The 22,952-nt window shown below is 48.7% G+C and overlaps 1 protein-coding gene across 3 annotated transcripts in view; it reads left to right on the top strand.

The window, feature by feature from the left end:
• The window catches only part of VANGL2 (VANGL planar cell polarity protein 2), a 48,788-nt gene extending 26,222 nt beyond the window's left edge, over nucleotides 1-22,566 (top strand). For all 3 annotated transcript variants that reach the window (XM_087702956.1, XM_087702955.1, XM_087702957.1), the window contains 7 exons: nucleotides 3,658-3,931; nucleotides 7,263-7,383; nucleotides 8,470-9,077; nucleotides 11,202-11,338; nucleotides 12,079-12,214; nucleotides 15,111-15,342; nucleotides 20,325-22,566. In XM_087702956.1, coding sequence (XP_087559082.1) covers nucleotides 3,861-3,931; nucleotides 7,263-7,383; nucleotides 8,470-9,077; nucleotides 11,202-11,338; nucleotides 12,079-12,214; nucleotides 15,111-15,342; nucleotides 20,325-20,585 — 1,566 coding nt within the window. In that variant the 5' untranslated portion in view covers nucleotides 3,658-3,860 and the 3' untranslated portion in view covers nucleotides 20,586-22,566. The remainder of the gene's footprint in view (nucleotides 1-3,657; nucleotides 3,932-7,262; nucleotides 7,384-8,469; nucleotides 9,078-11,201; nucleotides 11,339-12,078; nucleotides 12,215-15,110; nucleotides 15,343-20,324) is intronic.
• Nucleotides 22,567-22,952: the final 386 nt, after the last annotated feature.

Raw genomic sequence — 22,952 nt, 5'->3', positions numbered from 1 at the left:
CGTTTTTTTGCAAAAAAACAGGTCCGTTTAAAAAAAAAAAGGCATGAACGGCCTTTAGGAGGCTTGTATAGTGCTCCTGGGGGGTGCTCCCCAAATGAGCAAAAAATGGGCCTGTGTTTTTGTCCAAAAAATTGCATGCATATCCTTTAGGAGGTTTATAGAGTGCTTGGGGTGGGGGGGACATTGAGCAAAAAAACGGCCTGTTTTTCGCTCATTTCTGCCCTCCCCAGCCCCCAGGAGCTCTCTAAAAGCCTCCTAAAGGCTCTGCAGGGCTATTTTGGTGAAGGGGGGGGGGGTTCAGGAGGCAAAAAAATGCTGTATTCAGTGTATAAGACACACCCAGATTTTCAGCCTCTTTTTTTGAGGGGAAAAGATGTGCCTTATATACTCCAAAAAATACGGTAATCAGACGCTGGGTTCATATTGTCATATGTGATGGAAATGCCCAAAGGCAAAAAGAAATATTGGACAAAAATACAATGGTTGGAAAAAATGGTAAAGCAAACTTATAGATCTAAAGCCAGAAATATTCTTGCTGGGTATCTTAGCAGAAAAATACAACAAATACTTAGTTAATTCTGCACATGTTAACAGCATCTAGAACAGTGTTTCTCAACCTTGGCCACTTGAAGATGTCTGGACTTCAACTCCCAGAATTCCCCAGCCAGCATTCGCTGGCTGGGGAATTCTGGGAGTTGAAGTCCAGACATCTTCAAGTGGCCAAGGTTGAGAAACACTGGTCTAAGGTAACCCTGGACTTAACCACTGCAGAATTTCTGTTGTCATGTGAAGGGATTGTTAAGTCAGCCGTGCCTGATTTTACGACCTTTGGGCCATGCTCGTTAAGCAAATCACTGCAGTTGTTAAGTGAATCACACCGTCTTTAAACAAATCCAGCTTCCCCCATTGACTTTTGCTTGTCGGAAGCCAGCTGAGAAGGTCGCCAATGGGGATTGCGTGATCCCACCCCGGACACGGCGACTGTTGTAAATACATACCGGTTGCCAGTCCTCCAAATTTTGATGGTGTGGCCCTGGGGATATTGTGACAATTGTGAGCAAGAGTCACTTTATTCAATGCTGTTTTCACCTTGAATGGTTGCTAAATGAATGGTTACACTCGAGAACTCTCTGTATTCTCCAGAAAGTTGTTTTGAGCCCCAAACGCAGCGGGGAAATCTATAAATTATTTTGCCACTAGTTCTGTGGGCGTGGCTTGGTGGAGGCGGTCATGTGACTGGGTGGGCGTGGCCAACTTTCCCCCACTTTTTTTTAGCAGATTTTTTAAAATTATTTTTTCCCCTTCTACAACACCTTACAGTCATTATGTCAACATTGTTATGTCATCCTACCTGTACATGTATATAATATCCCCCACTTTTTAAAGCATCTTTTTCCTACCTTTTGCCCTTTTTATCTCCCCCCCCACTTTTTAAAGCTTTTTTTTTTTTTGCTACTGGTTTGAGCGAACCTTAGCATTTTTTGCAACCGGCAACCGGCAGGCAACCCCTGCCCAAACGTGCATCAGAGTGGAGAGGCAGAGAATGCGGTGGTCCCATCCCTGAGGGAGAGACACCTGGTGGGACTCAGAAGAAGGGCCTTCTCCGTGGTGGCCCCCTCTCTCGGGAACCTCAGCCCCCACCCCCCGGGGATTAGGACGGCCCCCACTCTAATGCTCTTCCGGAAGGCACTGAAGGCCTGGTTCTGCCAGCGGCCTTTGGGAACACAGAGCGGGATGGAGACCATTAAATGCCTCGTTTCACTCTGCTGTCACCAGGCCTGGGGGGTTTGGGAGGAGGGGGGTTGATTTGGTTATATTGTACTATATTAATTTATTTGATTCTTTTTGTTAGTTTTTATTGTTTTAAATGTGTTATATTCTGTATGCTGCCTTGAGTTGCCATGGGCGAATAGGCGGAAATATAGCGTATTTTTCAGGATATAAGACGTCCCGTCCCGTCCCCCCCCCCCCAGTAAAAGAGCGTGGAAATGTTGGTGCCTCTTATTCACCGAATACAGCCACTTTTGGCCTCCCAAATCCCATTTTTGTGAAAATGGGCCATTTTTAGCAAAAACAGAAGTATTTTTGCTTTCCCCAACACCTCAGAAGCCCCCTTCAGTCTTCAGCAGGGCTGGGGGAAGGGAAAAATGCCCCCGTTTTGGTGAAAAATGGCCTGTTTTCTTCCCATTTTTCACCAAAATGGGGGAGTTTTTGACTTCCCCCAGCCCTGCTGAAGCCTGCGGTGTGCCCCTGGGGGCCGGGGAGGACAAAAGCTTTTCTTTCTTACCTCTTCAAAATCTTGGTGCGTCTTATACACCAGTGCATCTTATAGTCCGAAAAATATAGTAAATTCAAATAAATTAGACATCCCTGCATGCAGAACGCTAGTTTGTCAGGGCAGAAGATTTCAGCTTCACTTTCTTCAGCAGCTGATGTTCTATTTCAGGGATTGTCCAACCTTGACAACTTAAGTCTGCATGTCGTGCTGTTGCCAAGGTTGGAGAGCCCTGCTCTACTGGCAACCCCAAATCAACGTACTGTCAACTTGTAAAGCGTTTCCATGACTATTATCAAGTTGACATTGAAGGGAGGGAGAATTCCATGCATGCCTTCTACCAGAGTCGGATCTCTACCTGAACCGGGAGGCTCTCACAACAGTCACTCGTGCCCTGGTGACCTCTAGGCTGGAGTACTGCAATGTGCTCTACATGGGGCTGCCCTTGAAGAGTATTCGGCGACTTCAGCTAGTCCAGAATGCGGCCGTGCGAGCGATTGTGGGTGCACTTCGCTTCACCCACATAACACCTATCCTCCGCGAGCTGCACTGGCTACCTGTCGATCTCCGGATACGCTTCAAGGTGCTACTTGTCACCTACAAAGCCCTACATGGTAGTGGATCTGGATACTTGAGAGACCGCCTACTGCCAATCACCTCCATTCAACCAATTAGATCTCATAGATTAGGCCTCCTCCGAGTTCCATCTGCCGGTCAATGTCGACTGGCAACCACGTGGAGGAGAGCCTTCTCGGTGGTAGCTCCGACCCTATGGAACGATCTCCCCGTGGAGATTCGTACCCTCACCACCCTCCAGACCTTCCGCACAGCCTTCAAAATCTGGCTATCCCGTCAGGCCTGGGGTTAAAGACCGTAACCCACCCGAATTGTATGAATGTTGTGCTTTTAATGATGTACTGTCAGGTGTTAATTTGTTTGTTTCCCCTCCCTTCGAGTTGTAAGCCGCCCTGAGTCCCCCCAGGGAAAAGGGCAGCATATAAATAAAGTACTCAAACTCAAACTCAGATTTCTACAGCAGGCTGTGTGAGGCACGAAAGTTCACAGCCTGCTGCAACACCTCGTTGGTGGATGTGATTTATGACACAGACTGAAGGGAGGGGAGACACAGGGGTAAAGGTCAGACACCATTAACCGGAAATCAGATTTGGCTCCGCAGCCGAAAATGCCAAAATGTTGCTCCTAATAAATGACTGGATTTCTTTTGAACTTTGTCTCGAGGCTTGTAAATTAATTAGGTCCTCCACAGAGAGCCTCCTAGTCCCTCAGCTTCTTCTCCCCTTAAGTTGTCCTGTGTGCTCCAGGTGGGCTTTTTGGTGGCTAGGATGAGTGGGACTAACCTGTTGTGTCTTCCTCCCACACAGGTGCGCCTCTTTTCTTCTAGGTTGTGCCCAGCCAGCCGATCAAAATAGAGTCCTTCAAGGTGAAAGTTGACTTTCTGAAGGTGCCCCTCGGCCTAAAGAAGCCGACTCTGAAGGAGGCTGCGGCTGCCTTGGTGGCTGTCCCAGGGCCCGCCAGATCCAAGTCCATCAACGTGGATCGCTACAAGGGTCGGCGTTCGGACAACATGGACAACGAATCGCAATATTCAGGGTACTCTTATAAATCGGGGCACTCGCGCAGCTCCCGGAAGCCCAGGTGAGCCGGCCAGACGGGTTGAGTTTGGGGCAGGTGGAGGAGGGGCCACGGGGAAGATCTGGAGAGCCTTGGTAGAAGGTTGAGCAAGGGACCAAAGACGGACAGAGAGGATATCCAGTGGGATGCCTCCGGAGGTTGTGGGTGCTCCATCACTGGGGGTTTTTAAGAAGGGATTGGACCAGGCACATGTCTGAAATGGTGTTGGGTCTCCTACTTGAGCAGGGGGTTGGACTAGAAGACCTCTAAGGTTCCCTTCTGCCCTATGATTCTATGACAGTGTTTCTCAACCTTGGCGACTTTAAGTCCTGTTGGACTTCAACTCCCAGAATCCCCCAGCCAGCAAAGCTGGCTGGGGGATTCTGGGAGTTGAAGTCCACAGGACTTAAAGTCACCAAGGTTGAGAAACACTGTTCTATGAGATGAATAAGATACATTGAGATAGGAGGGTAGGTAATTGGTAGATAGATAATAGGTAGGTGGTGGATGGATAGGTAGATAATCTATCTATCCATTCATCATCTATTCATCCATCCATCACCTACCTATTTATCTATCTATCTTATCTATCTTTTCATTATGCCACTCATTTCTTTGAATATCCCAATTCTATAGCAATAGCAGTTAGACTTATATACCGCTTCATAGGGCTTTCAGCCCTCTCTAAGCGGTTTACAGAGTCAGCATATCGCCCCCCACAGTCTGGGTCCTCATTTCACCCACCTCGGAAGGATGGAAGGCTGAGTCAACCTTGAGCCGGTGAGATTTGAACCGCTGAACTGCAGCTAACAGTCAGCTGAAGTGGCCTGCAGTACTGCACTCTAACCACTGCGCCACCTCGGATCTTCTGTGCCCCGCTATTTAGCCATCACTAATCTAGCCATTATTCTGTGAAATATTGTTTGCTGCAAGGACTCCTTCGTGATCTCTCTGCTTGCTTCTTTCCTTACAGACGTTTCATGACCCAGCTAGGCAACCCCATCAGGGCCAGTTGGTGATGTTATCTGGTTGGGTTCATGAAAATGTCTGCAAGAAAATCGCCAGGCCTCAGAGAGCACCAGAGATCCTTTCAACCCGAAGCTACAAATATTCTCCTTTGTGGGTGTTGTTTGCTAACGCCAGAAAGGCAAACAGCTTCACGGGCGGGGCAATAATCACATCTGGGTTCAGAGTTTTGGATGCCGGGAGAACTGGAAGTCTGTGTTGCCACCTAGTGGTGGACTGGAATGCTGCAGTCTGGATTTGGTGGCCTGCAAAGGGACAGCATAATTTACAGTATTTTTCGGAGTATAAGACGCACCTTTCCCCACCCCTAAAAGAGCGTGGAAATGTTGGTGCGTCTTATACATCGAATATAGCTATTTTTTTGCCTCCTGAAGCCCCGTCCCCGCATCCCATTTTTGCGAAAAGCAAGCCAAAAAGGGGCCGTTTTTTTGCAAAAACGGAGGCACATTTGCCTTCCCCCAGCCCCCATAAGCACTCAGCAAGCATCAGCAGGGCTGGGGGAAGGCAAAAATGCCCCTGTTTTTGAGAAGAACAGCCTGTTTTCTGCCCCAAAACAGGCGTTTTTGCCTTCCCCCAGCCCTGCTGAAGCCTGCAGAGTGCCCCTGGGGGCCAGGGAGGACAAAAACTTTTGAATTCTTACTTACCTCTTTGAAATCTTGGTGCGTCTTATACACTGGTTTTTGGGTTCAAAAGTTTTATTTCTTTTAAAACAAACATTTCATCATCCCTCAATCAGTAAGACATCGGAGTACAATTTTTGTGTGTCAAAATAGTTCTAGTTTACCACCAAATTCTTGTCTAGCCTAATGTATACCCCTCCCTCCCTCCACCCTCCCCCCCAACCCCCCTCCTCCTTCCCCCCCCTGACTTCCCAGAACCCGTACACGGTATGGATTTTTAACAAACACAGTCTAAAATCTATTGAGAAAAAAGAAATAAAGAAATTAATAACATCTCTACATTGTTCTTAGCTTCTTCTTGCTGAGCTAACTTTAAACAATTTAAATCATTTCTGATCTTAAGCATAGGCTAACTGGAATTTCTTGGTCCCGTATATATTTTGTATATAGTCAATCCATTTTTTCCAGTCTCGTTTATATCTCTCATTTGAATGATCTTTAAGATATGCCGATATTTTAGCCATCTTGGCTAAGTTTGTAACTTTCCATTCTTGAGTTGTACACTGGTTTTATAGTCCGAAAAACATGGTAATCCTGCTTGGAATTTTCCCCCATTTCCCACAGGTCACCAGGAGACTCTCCTAGGCTCAGCTAATTTTTGTGGGGGGTAAACGGAAGAAGCCTAGAATTTAAGATTTTAAGGCGTGTTTTGCAATCTCCCCAACTTTAAAATAATTCCGTTCCCACAGTTCCCCTGCCTGCTGGTCCACATTTGAAGTCCCACATCTTCAAAGTTGTTGAGATTGAGAAACATGGTTGCAGAGCAAAAGTTGTGGCTTCTTTGTGCTGTGCTGGGCAACTGATTGTGGCTCTGAAGCCTTTGGTCTTGTCTGCAGCAAAGATTCCAGCCAAGCGACATATTATATTTGGGAATCTTCCCTTCCAAAAGTTGAGTTGAAACCTGTGATTTATGGCTGGATCTGGTGTGAAGCTTAACGGTGATTTGCCAATTCCATGGCTCTGCATTTTAGGGACCCCCTTGGGGAATCCCCGCTTGTCCTGGATTCGAATGCTTTGGCCTCAAGCCCCCCTTTTAAAGACCCTTGTGGATAACATTTTGCTATCTGGTGGTGAAAAGGAGAAAAGGAAAAAAACCCCTGGCAGAGGCTGTAAATTAGGACGTCAGGTAGTCCTCGACTTACAACCACAACTGAGCCTTAAATTTCTGTTGCTAAGCGAGACACTTGCTAAGTGAGTTCTGCCCCATTTTATAACCTTTTTTTTGCAACAGTTGCTAAGTGAATCATTGCAGCTGTTAAGTTGAATAACACGGTCGTTAAGTGAATCAGGCTTCCCCATTTAATTTGCTTGTCCGAAGGTTGCAAAAGGGGATCACGTAACCCCGGGACACTACGACCGTCATAACTATGGGTTACTTGCCAAGCGTCCAAATTTGGATCTTGTGACCATGCGGATGCTGCAATGGTCGTTAACTGTGAAAAAGCCACCTCCTTCGGTGCCGTTGTAACTTTGAAGAGTCACTAAACAAACTGTCGTATGTCGAGGACTGCCTGTGTGCGAGATCCTCCATTTTCTTCCACAACCAGCAGCTGGAAGGAGGAGCTGGTTAGGGAGAAGGTGGGTGTTGCGATGCTTGTGACCTGAGCTGCCCCCCCCCCTAACTCCCGGGACCCTCTCTTGCCCCACAGAGACCGCCGAGAGCGGCATCGCTCCAAGAGTCGAGATGGGAGCCGGGGAGACAAGTCGGTCACCATCCAGGCTCCCGGAGAGCCCCTGCTGGACAACGAGTCGACCCGAGGGGACGAAAGGGTGAGTGGGGAAGAGTCCATCCAAGCATCCATCCATTTTCTCCATCCATCCATCCATCCATCCATCCATCCATCCAATTTCTCCTATCCATCCATCCACTTTCTCCATCCATCCATCTATCCAATTTCTCCCATCCATCCATCCACTTTCTCCATCCATCCATCTATCCAATTTCTCCCATCCATCCATCCATCTATCCAATTTCTCCTATACATCCATCCATCCACTTTATCCATCCATCCATCTATCCGTCCACCCACCATCCATCTATTCAATTTCTCCATTCATCCAATTTCTCCTATCCATCCATCCACTTTCTCCATCCATCCATCCATCCATCCAATTTCTCCATCTATCCGTCTATCCGTCCATCCATCATCCATCTATTCAATTTCTCCATTCATCCAATTTCTCCATCCATCCATCCATCCATCCATCCATCCATCATCCATCTATCCAATTTCTCCATCCAGCCATCCAATTTCTCCTATCCATCCATCCACTTTCTCCATCCATCCATCTATCCAATTTCTCCTATCCATCCATCCATCTATCCAATTTCTCCATCTATCCATCCTCTTTCTCCATCCAATCCATCTATCCACTTTCTCCATCCATCCATCTATCCAATTTCTCCTATACATCCATCCATCCATTCACTTTCTCCATCTATCCATCTATCCGTCCACCCACCATCCATCTATTCAATTTCTCCATTCATCATCCATCCAATCCATCGATCGATCGATCGATCCATCCATCCATCCATCCATCCATCCATCCATCCATCCATCCATCCATCATCTATCCAATTTCTCCATCCATCCATCCATCCATCCAATTTCCCCATCCAGGCCGTTCATCTATCCATCCACCTATCTATTCTCTCATCTCTCCATCATCCACCGGGAGGGGCCAGAGGCCGACCGGAGAGGCTGCAGGGCTGCTCCCTGTCCAGCTGGGGTCCCTGCGTGGGGCTGTAGACAAGATCCTTTGCAGCCGCCCGGGACAGCTCTCCTGACCGGAAGACGGCTGCCTCCGCTCCCCTTTGACCCCCCCCCCAACGTTGCTTTTGTTTCCCGCCAGGACGACAACTGGGGCGAGACGACCACGGTGGTGACCGGCACATCGGAGCACAGCATTTCCCACGATGACATCACGCGCATCACCAAGGACATGGAGGACAGCGCCCACCTGGACTGCTCCCGCCACCTGGGGGTCTCGCTGGCGGGGGCCCTGGCCCTGCTCTCCTTCCTGACCCCCATCGCCTTCATGCTGCTGCCCCAGTTGCTGTGGGGGGAGCAGCTGAGCCCCTGCGGGACCCCCTGCGAGGGCCTCTTCATCTCGGTGGCCTTCAAGCTGCTGATCCTCCTGCTGGGCAGCTGGGCCCTCTTCTTCCGCCGCCCCAAGGCCTTCCTGCCCCGCATCTTCGTCTTCCGGGCCCTCCTGATGGTGCTGGTCTTCCTCCTGGTGGCCTCCTACTGGCTCTTCTACGGCGTCCGCATCCTGGATTCCCGCGACACCAACTACCAGGGCATCGTCCAGTACGCCGTCTCGCTGGTGGACGCCCTGCTCTTCGTCCACTACTTGGCTGTAGTCTTGCTGGAGCTGCGCCAGCTCCAGCCCCACTTCACCCTCAAGGTGGTGCGCTCCACCGACGGGGCCAGCCGCTTCTACAACGTGGGGCACCTCAGGTAAGGGCAGCAGAGGGTCAGAGGGGCTTGGCGGCATCTCCGCGCGGTCAAGGATGGGCAGGGGCGGCTATTCGGTGGCGTTGAAGCCTCGTCACAGGATGGGAGCTGCCTTTTGCAATGGACTGGGGGGATGTCGATGCCGTTGGTCCCTGAGCCACAGTCATTCTAGTTCTACAGGTACCGTATTTTTCGGAGTATAAGATGCACCTTCCCCCCCCCCCCCCCCGCAAAAGAGGGTGAAAATCTTGGATGCGTCTTATACACTGAAGCATTTTGTGCCTCCTGAAACCCCTCCCCCTTCACAAAAATGGATGTGCATAGCCTTTAGGAGGCTTCCAAAGTGCTCCTGGGGGCTGGGGAGGGCAGAAATTAGCTGTTTTTTGCTCGTTTTTGCCCCACCAGCCCCCAGGAGCATTGTATAAGTCTCCCAAAGCCTATGCATGCCCTGTTTTTTTGGCAAAAAATGGGCCTTGCAGAGTGCAAAACCTTTTTTTAAAAAAATTTACGTCTTCAAAATCTTGGTGTGTCTTATACTCCAAAAATTACGGTCCTCAACTTACAACAGTTCATTTAGTGACACATTGCAATAGCACTGGAAAAAGGGACTTACGGCCATTTTTTTCCACACTTAAGACGGCCGTTGCAGCATTCCCCACAGTCACGTGATTAACATCGGATACTTGGCAACTGACCCGTATTTATGACGGTTGCAGTGGCCCCGGAGTCGTTCGATCCACTTTTGCGACCTTCCGGCAAGTCAAGTCAGTGGGGAAGCCAGGTGGGCTTCACAGTTTTGTGTTGTTCATTTAAGAACTGCACTCGTCCGCTTGACAAAGGTGGCGAGAAGAGTCGTGAAATGGGGCAAAACTCACTTAACGAATTTCTCACTTAGCAACATACATTTTGGGCCGAATTGCGGCTGTAAGCCTGAGGACTGTCTTTGCAGGTCTTCGTAAATGTTTCCCTTCTGTTGTCTTCGGTATCGCAACGTCTGCGATCCAGAATTTTCTTTCTTTCTTTTTTTGTTACTGTTGGGGAAGAAGCTGAAGTGCCCCCCCCAATCTCATGCCCAGCCGTGAGCCCTAATAAGACTTAGAATAAATTTATTGTCACTTTGAGTGCCCACTAATCAGCAGACATAAAGACAAAATTTTGCTGCGTGCAGCTCTCAAAGGCTCACCGCCTTCAAAAGGCACTATAGAAAAACATGGCAGAATAAATAAATACAAAATTATGTACTGTATTTTTCAGAGTATAAGACCCACTGGAGGATAAGATGCACCAATGTTTTGAAGAGGCAAATTTAAAAAAAAGGTTTTTGCACTTGGCAAACCCCTCCCGCACAAAAAAGGGCCTTTAGGAGGCTTATAGGGTGCTCCTGGGTGCTGGGGGGGGGGGAATAGCCTGTTTTTCACTCATTTCTGCCCTCCCCAGCCCCCGGGAGCTCTCTGAAAGCATCCTAAAAGCTATGCATGGTCATTTTAGTGAAGGGCTGGGGTTTTGATAGGCCAAAAATGCTGTATTCAGTGTATAAGACGCACCCAGATTTTCAGCCTCTTTTGAGGGAAAAAGGTCCGTCTTGTACTCCGAAAAATACGGTATACTCCCACATATATTTCATGACACAGAGAAACAACAGTCTAGTTTGGATGTATACATGTACACGCCGAGAAAAACGAATCTTGTGAGTTTGCCCAACAGCACGGCCTAGGGAACAAAGTGGTTACAGAATCTGGAAGTCCTGCCAGAAATCTTTCAAAACCCCCTCCTCCCAGAGGGGAGAAACAGAAACAGACCCTACAGTGGGGGTGTGGGGTCTCTAGCGATGCTTTGAGCTCTAAGCACATAGCACTTATAAGCAGTATCCTGAATGAGGGGAAGCAAGCTTCCTGTAATCTCCGCTGTCCTCACCACTTTCTGTAGGGACTTTCTATCTGAAGCTTTGCAGCCACCAAACAAGGATGCCGTTTGTTAAAATGCTCTCAAGGGACATTAAACTGGTCATGCTAAAAGCAAATGAGCCAGATTCTGCCTTATTGTGCTGTGTAACAGGATCCCTCGGTGATCGCTCCGGTTCCCTTGTCGTCTCCCATTTAGTTGGATCTAACGCTTCCTTCTCTGCAGCATCCAGAGAGTCGCTGTGTGGATCCTGGAGAATTATTACCACGATTTCCCCGTCTATAATCCAGCTTTGCTCAACCTGCCCAAGTCCGTTCTGACTAAGAAAATGTCTGGCTTCAAAGTCTACTCGCTTGGCGAAGGTAAGCGTTGGCAGCCCCTTCCGAAGCGGCGGATTCAGTCCTCCGTCCACAGGAGACGAGGATCTACTTTCCTCCTGCTCTGCAGATCTAACTTGATTGCCGGGTTCTTGGTCAAGATCACATGAAGTGTTAGTACAGTGGTTAGTACAGTGTTTCTCAACCTTGGCGACTTTAAGTCCTGTGGACTTCAACTCCCAGAATCCCCCAGCCACCAAGTCCTCTCTCCCCACCCCCTTCCAGATTTAACATGGACTGGATTTTGGGGGGTTCACCTTGGGATTTATCCATATTCTGTGGGACTAAAGTCTTGTTTAACGATGGCTTGAAGTTATGACGACCTCTGAAAAAGTGACTTCAGACTCATCCTCAAAGTTACGATGGTTATCATGCTTTCTGCGAGCTAAGTCGGTGGGGGGGGGGGGAACCCCTTAACGACAGCCGTAAAATAGAATCTTGACAAAATGACTTGAGGAATGAACGGCATTGTACAGCGACTGAAATTCTGATCTCAATTAATGGTTATAAGTCAAAGCGGGCTGGGGAATTCTGGGAGTTGAAGTCCACAAGTATTAAAGTTCCCAAGTTTGGACACTCCTGTTTTAGAATCGTAGGGCTGGAAGGGACCTTGGAGGTCTTCTAGTCCAGCCCTCTGCTGGAACGAGGGTGTCTATGATCCCCCCTGTTTGAGGAGCTTTGAGAGGCGCCTCCATAACTCCTCCCTCCCTCCTCCCTCCCTCCAGAAAACACAACCAACAACTCCACCAGCCAGTCGCGGGCTGTTATTGCCGCGGCTGCCCGGAGGCGGGACAACAGCCACAACGAGTACTACTACGAGGAAGCAGAACACGAGCGCCGGGTGCGAAAGAGGAGAGCCAGGTGGGTCCCCTCCAAAGGGCCTCTGTGTGTGTGTTTCCCAGCTGAGAAAAAAACACCCCAGGTTCCCGCAGAGGGTGGGAATTCCTGACGGCTGAAATTGGTCCTTTTGTCATTGTGTGAATTCTTGAGTTGGTTTGGGAGAAAAATCCCCGGATCGGCTCCGATTTCAAGGAAGAAGCAGCCGAATTGGTTTCCCCTTTATGGGATTTATTTGCCGCCCATCTCTTATCCAATGACTCCCCAAGTGCTAATTGGCTTCGGCTTTAGAATTGGATTCCTCCCTTCCTCCTCTTTTCTTCTTCCTTCTCCTCTTTTTCTTTCTTCTCCTCCTCCTGTCCGCAAGCCCCACTCTCTTCTAGCACTGATGATGTTACCTAGTTGGGTCATGAAACGTCTGCAAGAAAACAACAAAGCTCAGAGAGCACCAAGGACCCCACAGTCCTTCCTCCTCCTCTTCCTGATTCTCCTCCTCCTCCTCCTCCTTTTTCCCTTCCTCTTCTTCCTCCTCCTCCTCTTCACAACCCCTACTCCCTTCTAGCACTGATGATGTTACCTCATTGGGTCATGAAACGTCTGCAAGAAAACCACCAAGCTCAGAGAGAGCATCAAGGACCTCACAGTTCTCCTCTTCCCTTCCTCCTCTTTTCTTCTTCCTTCTCTTCTTCTTCCTTCTCCTCCTCCTCTCCACAAGCCGTACTCTCTTCTAGCACTGATGATGTTACCTAGTTGGGTTATGCAAGAAAACCACCAAGCTCAGAGAGAGCATCAAGGACCCCACAGTTGTCCTCCTCCTCCTCCTTTCTTCTTCCTTCTCCTCTTCCTCTCCACAAACCCCACACTCTTCTAGCACTGATGATGTTACCTAGTTGGGTCATGAAACGTCTGCAAGAAAACCACCAAGCTCAGAGAGAACATCAAGGACCCCACAGTCCTTCCTCCTCCTCTTCCTGATTCTCCTCCTCCTCCTCCTTTTTCCCTTCCTCTTCTTCCTCCTCCTCCTCTTCACAACCCCTCCTCCCTTCTAGCACTGATGATGTTACCTCGTTGGGTCAAGAAATGTCTGCAAGAAAACCACCAAGCTCAGAGAGAGCATCAAGGACCCCACAGTTGTCCTCCTCCTCCTCCTTTCTTCTTCCTTCTCCTCCTCCTCTCCACAAACCCCACTCTCTTCTAGCACTGATGATGTTACCTAACTGGGTAGTAAAACGCCTGCAAAAAGCCCAGCCACCCAGCCAACCACAGAGAGCAGCAAGGACCTTACAGTTCAAAGCCGAGCTGCAAATATTCTCTTTATCAATTTGGAAAAGAGCTCCAGCCTCGGCTGAAATGGCCCCCGGGCGCCTCCGAGCTTCACGCAGGCTCCCGTCCTCAGTAATAGGATTAACCTTAAGCCGAGGAGAGCTGTAATGTGCTTTGCGCATCACAGTCGTAAGCACCCGGTAAGCAGATTAGAATGCAGAAATGCACATTGCCTTGTCAAAATGCTAAAACTCCTGGTGGGGAGCAAATTGGAGAGTGAAGTTGGAAGATTGTCTTCCCCCCCTCTTCAGAATGGAACAGAATTCTTCATTGGCCAAGGGAATTTCTCTTTGCTTCATAAGCTCTCGGTATACCTAAAAACAGAAATAAAATACATTCATCAAGAATCAAAAGATTTAACACTTAGTGATAGCCATGGGTTACTAAATTCCGTATTTTTCGGAGTATAAGACGCACCTCCCACCCCCAAAGAGGAAAATTTGGGTGCGTCTTATACACTGAATGTAGCCCCACCCACCGGCCCCCACCCTTTGGCCTCTGCCTTCCAGCAATTTACCTCCTTGCAGCAAACTCGGGAAAATGGGGCTTGCAGAGGCTGCAATAGGCTATAGGAATCCCTGCAGCCTGAAACAGCTGATGATCAGGAGGCCCTTAAACTGAAAGTGAAACTTGCTGTTTGTTGCAAGGAGGCAAATGGCTGGGAGGCAGAGCCAGATTTTTTCCCCCTTGGTTTCCTCCCCAAAAGCTTTCATATTTTTCAGAGTATAAGATGTACCAAGGTTTTGAAGAGGCAATTTTTTTTTTTAAAAAAGGTTTTGCACTCTGCAGACCTTCCAAAAACAGCCCATTTTGTTTCAAAAAAAGGGGCACGAATAGCCTTTAGGCTTGTAGAGTGCTCCTTGGGGGTGTCCCCCCCCTTAAAACAAGCAAAAATGGCCCATTTTTTGCAAAAATGCCCCCTTTATTGTCAAAAAACTTGCATGCATAGCCTTTAGGAGGCTTATAGGGTGCTCCTGGGGGCTGGGGGGAGGAAATTGAGCAAAAAACAGCCAGTTGTTCTCTCTTTTCTGCCCTCCCCAGCCCCCAGGAATTATCTGAAAGCCTGCTAAAGGCTCTGCACGGCCATTTTGGTGAAGGGGGCGGGTTTTGGGAGGCCAAAAATGCTGTACTCCGTGTATAGGATGCACCCAGATTTTCAGCCTCTTTTTTTGAGGGGAAAAAGGTGCGTCTTATAGTCCGAAAAATACGGTAGGTGCGTCTTATACTTTGGAGAGTCTAATACTCCGAAAAAATACGTTGAGCAGTGAAAATCGTACTGGGAAACTGAATAAAACAATATAAAGCGTAAAGATACAAGCAACAAGGTCATAGCCATAAGTGGGAGGAAATAGGTACTAGGAAGGATGAGCAGAATAATAGTAATGCAGTCTTAGCATATAGTTTCAGAGTCTTGAGGGGATTATCCCGTTCTTCTTGTCTTGGGCCCCTTTTCCTTCTTCCCTCTGCTGGCAAAACTTCAGAGGGGATTCTGTGAATGGGCCTGTCATGGTGGGCAGCTTAGTCTGGGCTGAAGGTGGGTTCCCATCCTCTTCTCCATCCTGCTTGGCTTGCTGTGACGAGGTCCCTGCCCTTCCAGGTTGGTGGTGGCCGTGGAAGAGGCCTTCACACACATCAAGCGGCTCCAGGAGGAGGACCAGAAGAATCCCCGGGAGATCATGGACCCCAGGGAGGCCGCCCAGGCCATCTTCGCCTCCATGGCCCGAGCCATGCAGAAGTACCTGCGCACCACCAAACAGCAGCCCTACCACACGATGGAGAGCATCCTCCAGCACCTGGAGTTCTGCATCACTCACGACATGACGCCCAAGGTAGGCGGAGGGGAGGAGGGGAGGGGGAACCGGGACTCCAGGGAGCAGCTGGTGGCTTCCATCGCAGGTCCTCTGCTCTGGGGGGGAGGGGGGTGGGATGATTCTGCAGGAAGAAGGAGGCAGCCTTACCAGGTGGGCCAGGCAGGAAACGCACCCAGCTAAGCTACTTCTACCTTTATGGAAGGCGACATTAAACAGAATCTTTCAAGCCTGAAAGGAGAAATCTCCCGCTCTATGAGAAGCGTGAGGCTATTCTCCAAAGCCCCAGAAGGTCCAGAGAAGGAAGAATGGATGGAAACTAACCAAGGAGAGATTCAACCTGGAAATAAGGAGTGATTTCCTGACTGGGAGAACAATCCACCCATGGAACAGAAGTTGTCTTTGGAAGTTGTGGGAGCTTCATCCCTGGAGGCTTTCAAGAAAAGATTCAACTGCCCTCTGTCAGAAATGGTGTAGGGTCTCCTGCTTAGGCGAGGGGAGGGGTTGGACTAGATGACCTCCAAGGTCCCTTCCAACTCTGTTAATCCATTTTGTGGTCCCGATGATCTTGGGGATTGCTCTTTGGTTTTTTTTTTTTTAAATCAATTTCATATATACATTCACAATTATATGATCTCATAACTGTTATTAATAATATGTATTTATAACAATTTTTCCTACTGTTGACAATATACTTGAAGATTGCTTTTTTAACATCCCATAGATCCATCTTATCTTACAACGGTCCTACTTCTTCTTCCCTCCCTCCCTCTTTCCTTCCCTCGTTTCTTCTCTCCTACTCCCCTTCCTTCCCTCCCTCCTTCCCCTTCCCTCCTTCTCTCCTTCCCTCCTTCCTTCCCTCCCTTTCTTTTCTCCTTCTCTCCTTCCTTTCCCCCTTCCTTTCCTCTTTCCTTCCCCCCTTCCTTCTCTCCTACATTCCCTCCTTCCTTCCCTCCTTCTCTCCTTCCCTCCTTCCTTCCCTCCTTTCTTCTCTCCTTCCTTCCCTCTTCCTTTGCTCTTTGGAGAGGGTTTCCCCCCCCCAAAAAAGAAGATTATTTGATAAGTTCTGGTGGAGATGATAGGAAGGGGAGGGGGCTTCTCTGGCTGCCCACCTGTCCATTCAGCCCGAAGAATGCCAGTGAGGCCCAGGCGGTGGGGCCCAGGGTCCGGCACGACGTGGAAATGCAGTCCACACCAGTGAAGCTGCTTTTCCTATTTGGGGAATGAATTCAAATCAGCTCAGCTGCTTTCTGATAGTCTGAGGTAGAATGCTCTTGAACATGGAGGTTCAAACGGAATAGACTGCTGAACAGCCCTGAATTTGGAACTGTGGCGGAGTCAAAATTTTTGGCGTTTTAGTTGAAGCTTTTTTCTGGCGTCCTTGACTTACATCCAGTCCCCTCACTTAACGACTGTCACAGGGTCCCCTCAAACACACCATCGCCATTTGGACCTTCCCAGGGTTCTTCTGACGAGCAGAGTTAATTGGGGAGGGGTGGGGGGGCTGAATCCACTTAATGACCATGCCCCAAAAGGTCATAAAGTTGGGTGCGGTCACATCGCTTAGCAAGTGAAAATTTCTCCCCCAATTGTGGTTGAAAGTTGCTTGTAACTTTACTACATTTTGGCTGGTTTCCGAATTCTTCTGCGCATTTTACGAGGCGATTCTGTGCAAGAAATTTTCTGGAAGAAATCTGATTAAATTTGATTCCAGGCCAAGACGGAGCACACAAATAATACTTTAAAATAGTTTTACTTCGTGTCGGCTTTAAAGCCAGTATCAGGTTTAACTCTCACGCTGTCTTAAGATCAACTCAAGGCTGAGTGGCGCCAGAGCAGTGTTTCTCAACCTTGGCGACTTTAAGTCCTGTGGACTTCAACTCCCAGAATCCCCCAGCCAGCGCAGCTGCGCTGGCTGGGGAATTCTGGGAGTTGAAGTCCAACAGGACTTAAAGTCGCCAAGGTTGAGAAACACTGCGCAGAGAATCCACAGCGCCACCAGGGGGCGCCCAAGGACCTAATCGGAAGACAGTTAAATGGATAATATTTATCTCAAAAGTGAATTTGATAACCAGATCTTAGCAGGTTCATTTTAAGTATTATTGTTGGCGTTACTATTGCAAATGGTCCTCAGCTCACAACAGTTCATTTACTGACCATTAGAAAGCCACACAACGGCACTGAACAAGTGACTTGTGACCGTTTTTCACACTTACGACCATTGCGATCAAAATTCACGTGGCAAAATTCACTTGGCAGCCGACTCGTATTTATGACGGTCGCAGTGCCCCGGGGCTCCTGCGATCCCCTTTTGCGACCTTCTGAGAAGCCAAGTTAATGGGGAAGCCCGATTCGCTTTAATGGCTGCGTTACTGATTTAACAATGCAGTGATTCGCTTAACAACTGTGAAAAGAAAGGTGATAAAATGGGGCAAGATTAACTCTCGCTTAGCCACAGAAATGTTGGGCTCCATCGTAGTCGTACATTGAGGACTTACCTGCACTTTTATCAACTCGAAAAGTTTGTTGAGCTACATCTTTGGGGGGGATATAATAGGAAGTACCGTATTTTTCGATGTATAAGACGGACCCCCCCAAGAGGGTGAAAATCTAGGTGCATCTTATACACTGAATACAGCATTTTTGGCCTCCCAAAACCCCACCCCTTCGCAAAAATGGATGTGCAGAAAGTTTGGGAGGGCTCCAGAGTGCTCCTGGGGGCTGGGGAGGGCAGAAACGAGCCAAAAATGGGCTGTTTTTTGCTCATTTTTGCCCCGCCCAGCCCAGCCCCTAGGAGCAAACTACAAGACTCCTAAAGGCTATGCATGCCCTTTTTTTGGACAAAAAACTGCCTGTCTTCATGAAAAACGGGCTGATTTTTTTGCTTGTTTTTGCCTTGCCCCCCCCCCAACCCCCAGGAGCCCTTTGCAGGCCTCCCAAACCCTCTGCATGCCCCGTTTTTCACAAAAAACGAGGCGTGCAGAGGGTTTGGGAGGCCTGCAGAGTGCAAAATCTTTTCTTTTTTTTAAAATTTACCTCTTCAAAATCTTGGTGCGTCTTTTTTTTTTAATAGAATTTTTATTTTATTTTTGTTACATAGACAACATAATCATACAACAATAGAAAAAGAAAGGCAGAAAATAAAAAAGCAAAAAAAGAAAACAAAACCCCATCATCCCATGCAGTATGTCGTTTGATTACAGGTGTTTTAACCTTTATCATTCGTATTTCGTATTTTATTTCATATTTTATTGGAATTTATAGGCCGCCCTTTTCCCTGAGGGGACTCAGGGCGGCTTACAATCAAAGTGGGGGGGTTGCAAATACAAAAACAAAAACAGTAGGTGAATAAAATAAGACAATAAAAACACAACTTGCATTCAACATTCAACACTCGGGTGGGGCAAATTAGGAACTTATCCCCAGGCCTGACGGGATAGCCAGTTCTTGAAGGCTGTGCGGAAGGTCTGTACGGTGGTGAGGGTACGAATCTCGACGGGGAGGTCGTTCCAAAGGGTCGGAGCTGCTACAGAAAAGGCTCTCCTCCGCGTAGTCGCCAGTCGGCATTGACTGGCGGATGGAATTCAGAGGAGGCCCAATCTGTGCGATCTAATTGGTCTGAGGGAGGTAATCGGCAGGAGGCGGTCTCTCAAGTACTCAGATCCACTACCATGGAGAGCTTTATAGGTGGTCATTAGTACCCTGAAGCGCACCCGGAGATCAACAGGTAGCCAGTGCAGCTCGCGGAGGATGGGTGTTATGTGGGCGAACCGTGGTGCGCCCACTATTACTCGCGCAGCTGCATTCTGGACTAACTGCAGTCGCCGGATGCACTTCAAGGGCAGCCCCATGCAGAGCACATTGCAGTATTCCAGCCTAGAGATCACAAGGGCTCGAGTGACTGTTGTGAGAGCCTCCCGGTTCAGGTAGGGTCGTAACTGGCGGACCAGGCGAACCTGGGCAAATGCCCCCCTGGTCACAGCTGACAAATGATGGTCGAAAGTCAGCTGTGGGTCCAGGAGGACTCCTAAGTTACGAACCCTATCTGAGGGGTGTAAAATTTGACCCCCCAGCCTGAGCGGTGGAACACTGGCCAAATTGTTGGGAGGAAAACACAATAGCCACTCATTCTTATACATTCATTGTTTCATTCAATAGATTATAATTTCTTACTTTTTACTTTTACTTTTGCCTTTATTTGTATGCCGCCCTTTTCCCTAAGGGGACTCAGGGCGGCTCACAATTCAAAAGGGAGGGGGAAACAACAAAGAGTAAACAATACAGCATATTAAAAGAGAAAAAAACACAACAATCACACCATTCGAGTGGGGCTATAATCTTAACCCCAGGCCAGCCGGGACAGCCAGATCTTTACAGCAGCGCGGAAGGATTGGAGGGTGGTGAGGGTCCGAATCTCCACGGGGAGTTCGTTCCAAAGGGACGGAGCAGCCACAGAGAAGGCCCTCCTCCGGGTAGTTGCCAGTTTGCACTGGCTAAAAGATGGGATTTCGTATCGTTTCTTATTCCCCTACCTGTGGCAATCCATCCCAACTACATTTCCCCCCCCCCACCCCACACACCCCGTATCTCTCTGTTATATATTTAATAGACCCAACAATAAAATAGAATTAAAAAAAAAGCACAAAAAGAAAAACCATAATCACATGGAGCATGTCGTTTGGTTACAGGTGTTTTAACATTTACATCTTTGAATAATATTTACCGTCTCAAACTTTTCATCTAGTATAACTAAAGGCCTCATTTTCATTCTACAATATATATTCAGTTAACATTAGCATTATTTCCCCCCCAGAAAGTATACTTATATTCATTATTGTCCTTGCATTTCATACCTTCAAACAGAGATCTTGGTGCATCTTATAGTCTGAAAAATACGGTAATAGGCTTTGGTTTAGCGCGACCCCTTTGAATTGCAACCTCTTCTTCTCGTCCACCGCGCTCAATGTCCGTCTGACCTGCCTTCTCTCCGTCTGTCTTCGCAGGCCTTCCTGGAGCGCTACCTGACGGCAGGGCCCACCATCCAGTACCACAAGGACCGCTGGCTGGCCAAGCAGTGGACTCTGGTCAGCGAGGAGCCCGTGACCAACGGGCTGAAGGACGGCGTGGTCTTCGTGCTGAAGCGCCAGGACTTCAGCCTGGTGGTCAGCACCAAGAAGATCCCCTTCTTCAAGCTCTCCGAGGAGTTTGTGGACCCCAAGTCGCACAAGTTTGTCATGCGGCTGCAGTCGGAGACGTCGGTGTGACCCACGGCGGAGCCGAGGGGCTTGAATGCCAGGGAAGGTGGCTCCCCAGCAGGAGGGGGCAATGGCCTGGCGCCAGCCTGCGTCTCTCGGGTTTGAGACGGTTCCTGGGCTTGGTGGGAGACCCCCTGGGGCCCCTGCCTCCCCTTCTCCATGCCAGCGCTTCCCCCTCCTCCTCCTCCCCTCTCCTTTGTGGCCCCAACTGAGGGGAAGGGCAGGGGCTCTTCCTTCCCCCCTCTCTCTCTTTCTTTCTCTCTTTTTCTCTTTTCTTTCTTTCTTTTCTTTCTTTCTCTCTCTCTCTTTCTTTCTTTTTCCCTCCCTCCCTTTTTCTTTCGTTTGCTCTTTCTTTTTCTCTCCCTCTTTTTTTTCTCTTTCCCTCTTTCTTTCATTCTCTTTCTCTCCCTCCCTTTTTCTTTCTTTCTTTCACTCTTTCTTTTTCTCTCCCTTTTTCTTTCTCTTTCTCTTCCCCCTCTTTCCCTTTCCCTTTCCCTCCCTTGTAGCAAGCCCCCCCCCCCCAAGGAACTGAGGAGTTGGGTGTGGGTGATAAGGACAGCATCACCCCTCCCTCCGTCCCTCCCGATGGAATTGCTGGAAGTTACCTGTGCCAAATTCTAAGGGCTAACTCTGTCGTCTTCACCAGCATCTGCAGACATAGTCGGGCTAAGGAACTTTCGTGAATGTCGTTTTCTACAAAGCTACACGCCGGCACGTGGAACCCCCAGACCCACAATCTCACAGCGACACTCGGTGTCTCCCTTGAGGTCCAACTGCACAAGATTTGGGGGGGATCATCCTGGGGGGGGGGCCTGCTGGTGGTCCAAGGGAAGAGCGACCTAGCCCTCCTCCCCCCCCCCCCCCCCGAGCCATCATGTCAGCCTCTGGAGGTCTTTGGGCTGGCTGGACATTCAACAGGTCAATCCCCAAGCAAAATCTGGAAGGAGGGGTGGGGGATTTTGAAGAAGCAGGTGGCTTTTTTGTTGAAAGAACCCTGTGGTTTTAGAGGAGTTGTAAATACGTTTCCTCTGAGTCGCTCAGGTGAGCTCTCAGTTTGAGCAAGCTTTGGTGTGGCTGGGGGTGGGGGATTTAGGATTATGACAGGTGAGGCGAGCAAGAAACGCAGCATTTGGGTCCCCAGCGTGATTTTTTGCACTTTCGCACGTGCAAAAACTTGGATCTGGCTATTTCCTTTTGGGGAGGGTCTCCATTCGGCCTTCCCCCCTCCCTAAATCTCCGGGCCTCCCCCTCCCAATACAAAGCAGAGGGCTTTACTGTTCACCCACCCCACCCTCAAATTACTGATTGGCTTCAGGACCCATCACTCACCAGTAGAGCAATGACCTCACTCAAACGCAGCCAGTTTGAAACATGGGTGGACTTCAACTCCCAGAATCCCACCTGTCTTCAAAGCGAGATACGCCGCTTTAAAATATCTTTTTTTTGGGGGGGGGGTGTCCTAAGAAGAATTTTTGTTTTTTTGCAGTTCATTTTTCAGACACTTTTTTTTTTGGTTAAAAAGAAAGAAAAAGTCACCCAGATTTTTCTGCTCAACAGCCAGGTTTTTCTTAGTAAGCTTCCCATTTTCATTGAAACTGACTTGAGATGGTCATCTGATATCAAATGACATCATGGGAAAGAGGAGCTGATAACAGAAGGATTTGGGGGCCGCAAACCATCATTATTCATAGAACTAAACCGACGGCCGTTTCCTTTTAATCTAATGTGGGTTTGCTTGGGGAGGGGGTTTGTTTTGCCTTTAAGGTCGGACTTTGTGGATGGAGATCTGATGGGGGTTGCAATTAGGGTGCTCAGCTGGGGTGGGGGGTGTCCTGCCGTTGAGGGGCGGAGAGGCCTCCTGGTAGATCCCGGGGATTCACATTTTTAAAATAATTGTAATTCTTGGGAGAGGAACCTTCTGAAATGGCAGCGATGATTTTGCCTTGGACCAAACAGCCTTTCAAGGCCTTTACAACGGTGTTTCTCAACCTTGGCGACTTTAAGTCCTGTTGGACTTCAACTCCCAGAGTCCCCCAGCCAGCGCGGCTGCGCTGGCTGGGGGATTCTGGGAGTTGAAGTCCAACAGGACTTAAAGTCGCCAAGGTTGAGAAACACTGCTTTGCAAGGCTCCTCAGAATATCCCCATCTAAATCACGCCAAATGCCTTTCAAAACCGACGCTGAGCTTGTGTTATATTTATATATTTATACCTTTCCCTGATTCCTGTCGTCAAGGTCCCCCCAAAGGGAGCAGCTGGTGGAGGAGACCGGCCCAATCTCCTTCGCAGGGAACTTTCCGGCACAGCCAGTCCTCGACTTAACGATGATTTGTTTAGCGACCGAAGTTACGCCGGCACTAAAAAAAAATGGGGCTTAC

Source organism: Thamnophis sirtalis, unplaced genomic scaffold, assembly GCF_051295495.1.
Source record: "Thamnophis sirtalis isolate CommonGarterSnake01/CBP01778 unplaced genomic scaffold, rThaSir2_p1.2 scaffold_18, whole genome shotgun sequence".
Lineage (NCBI taxonomy): Eukaryota > Metazoa > Chordata > Lepidosauria > Squamata > Natricidae > Thamnophis > Thamnophis sirtalis.
This window is presented reverse-complemented; position numbering and strand designations above follow the sequence as displayed.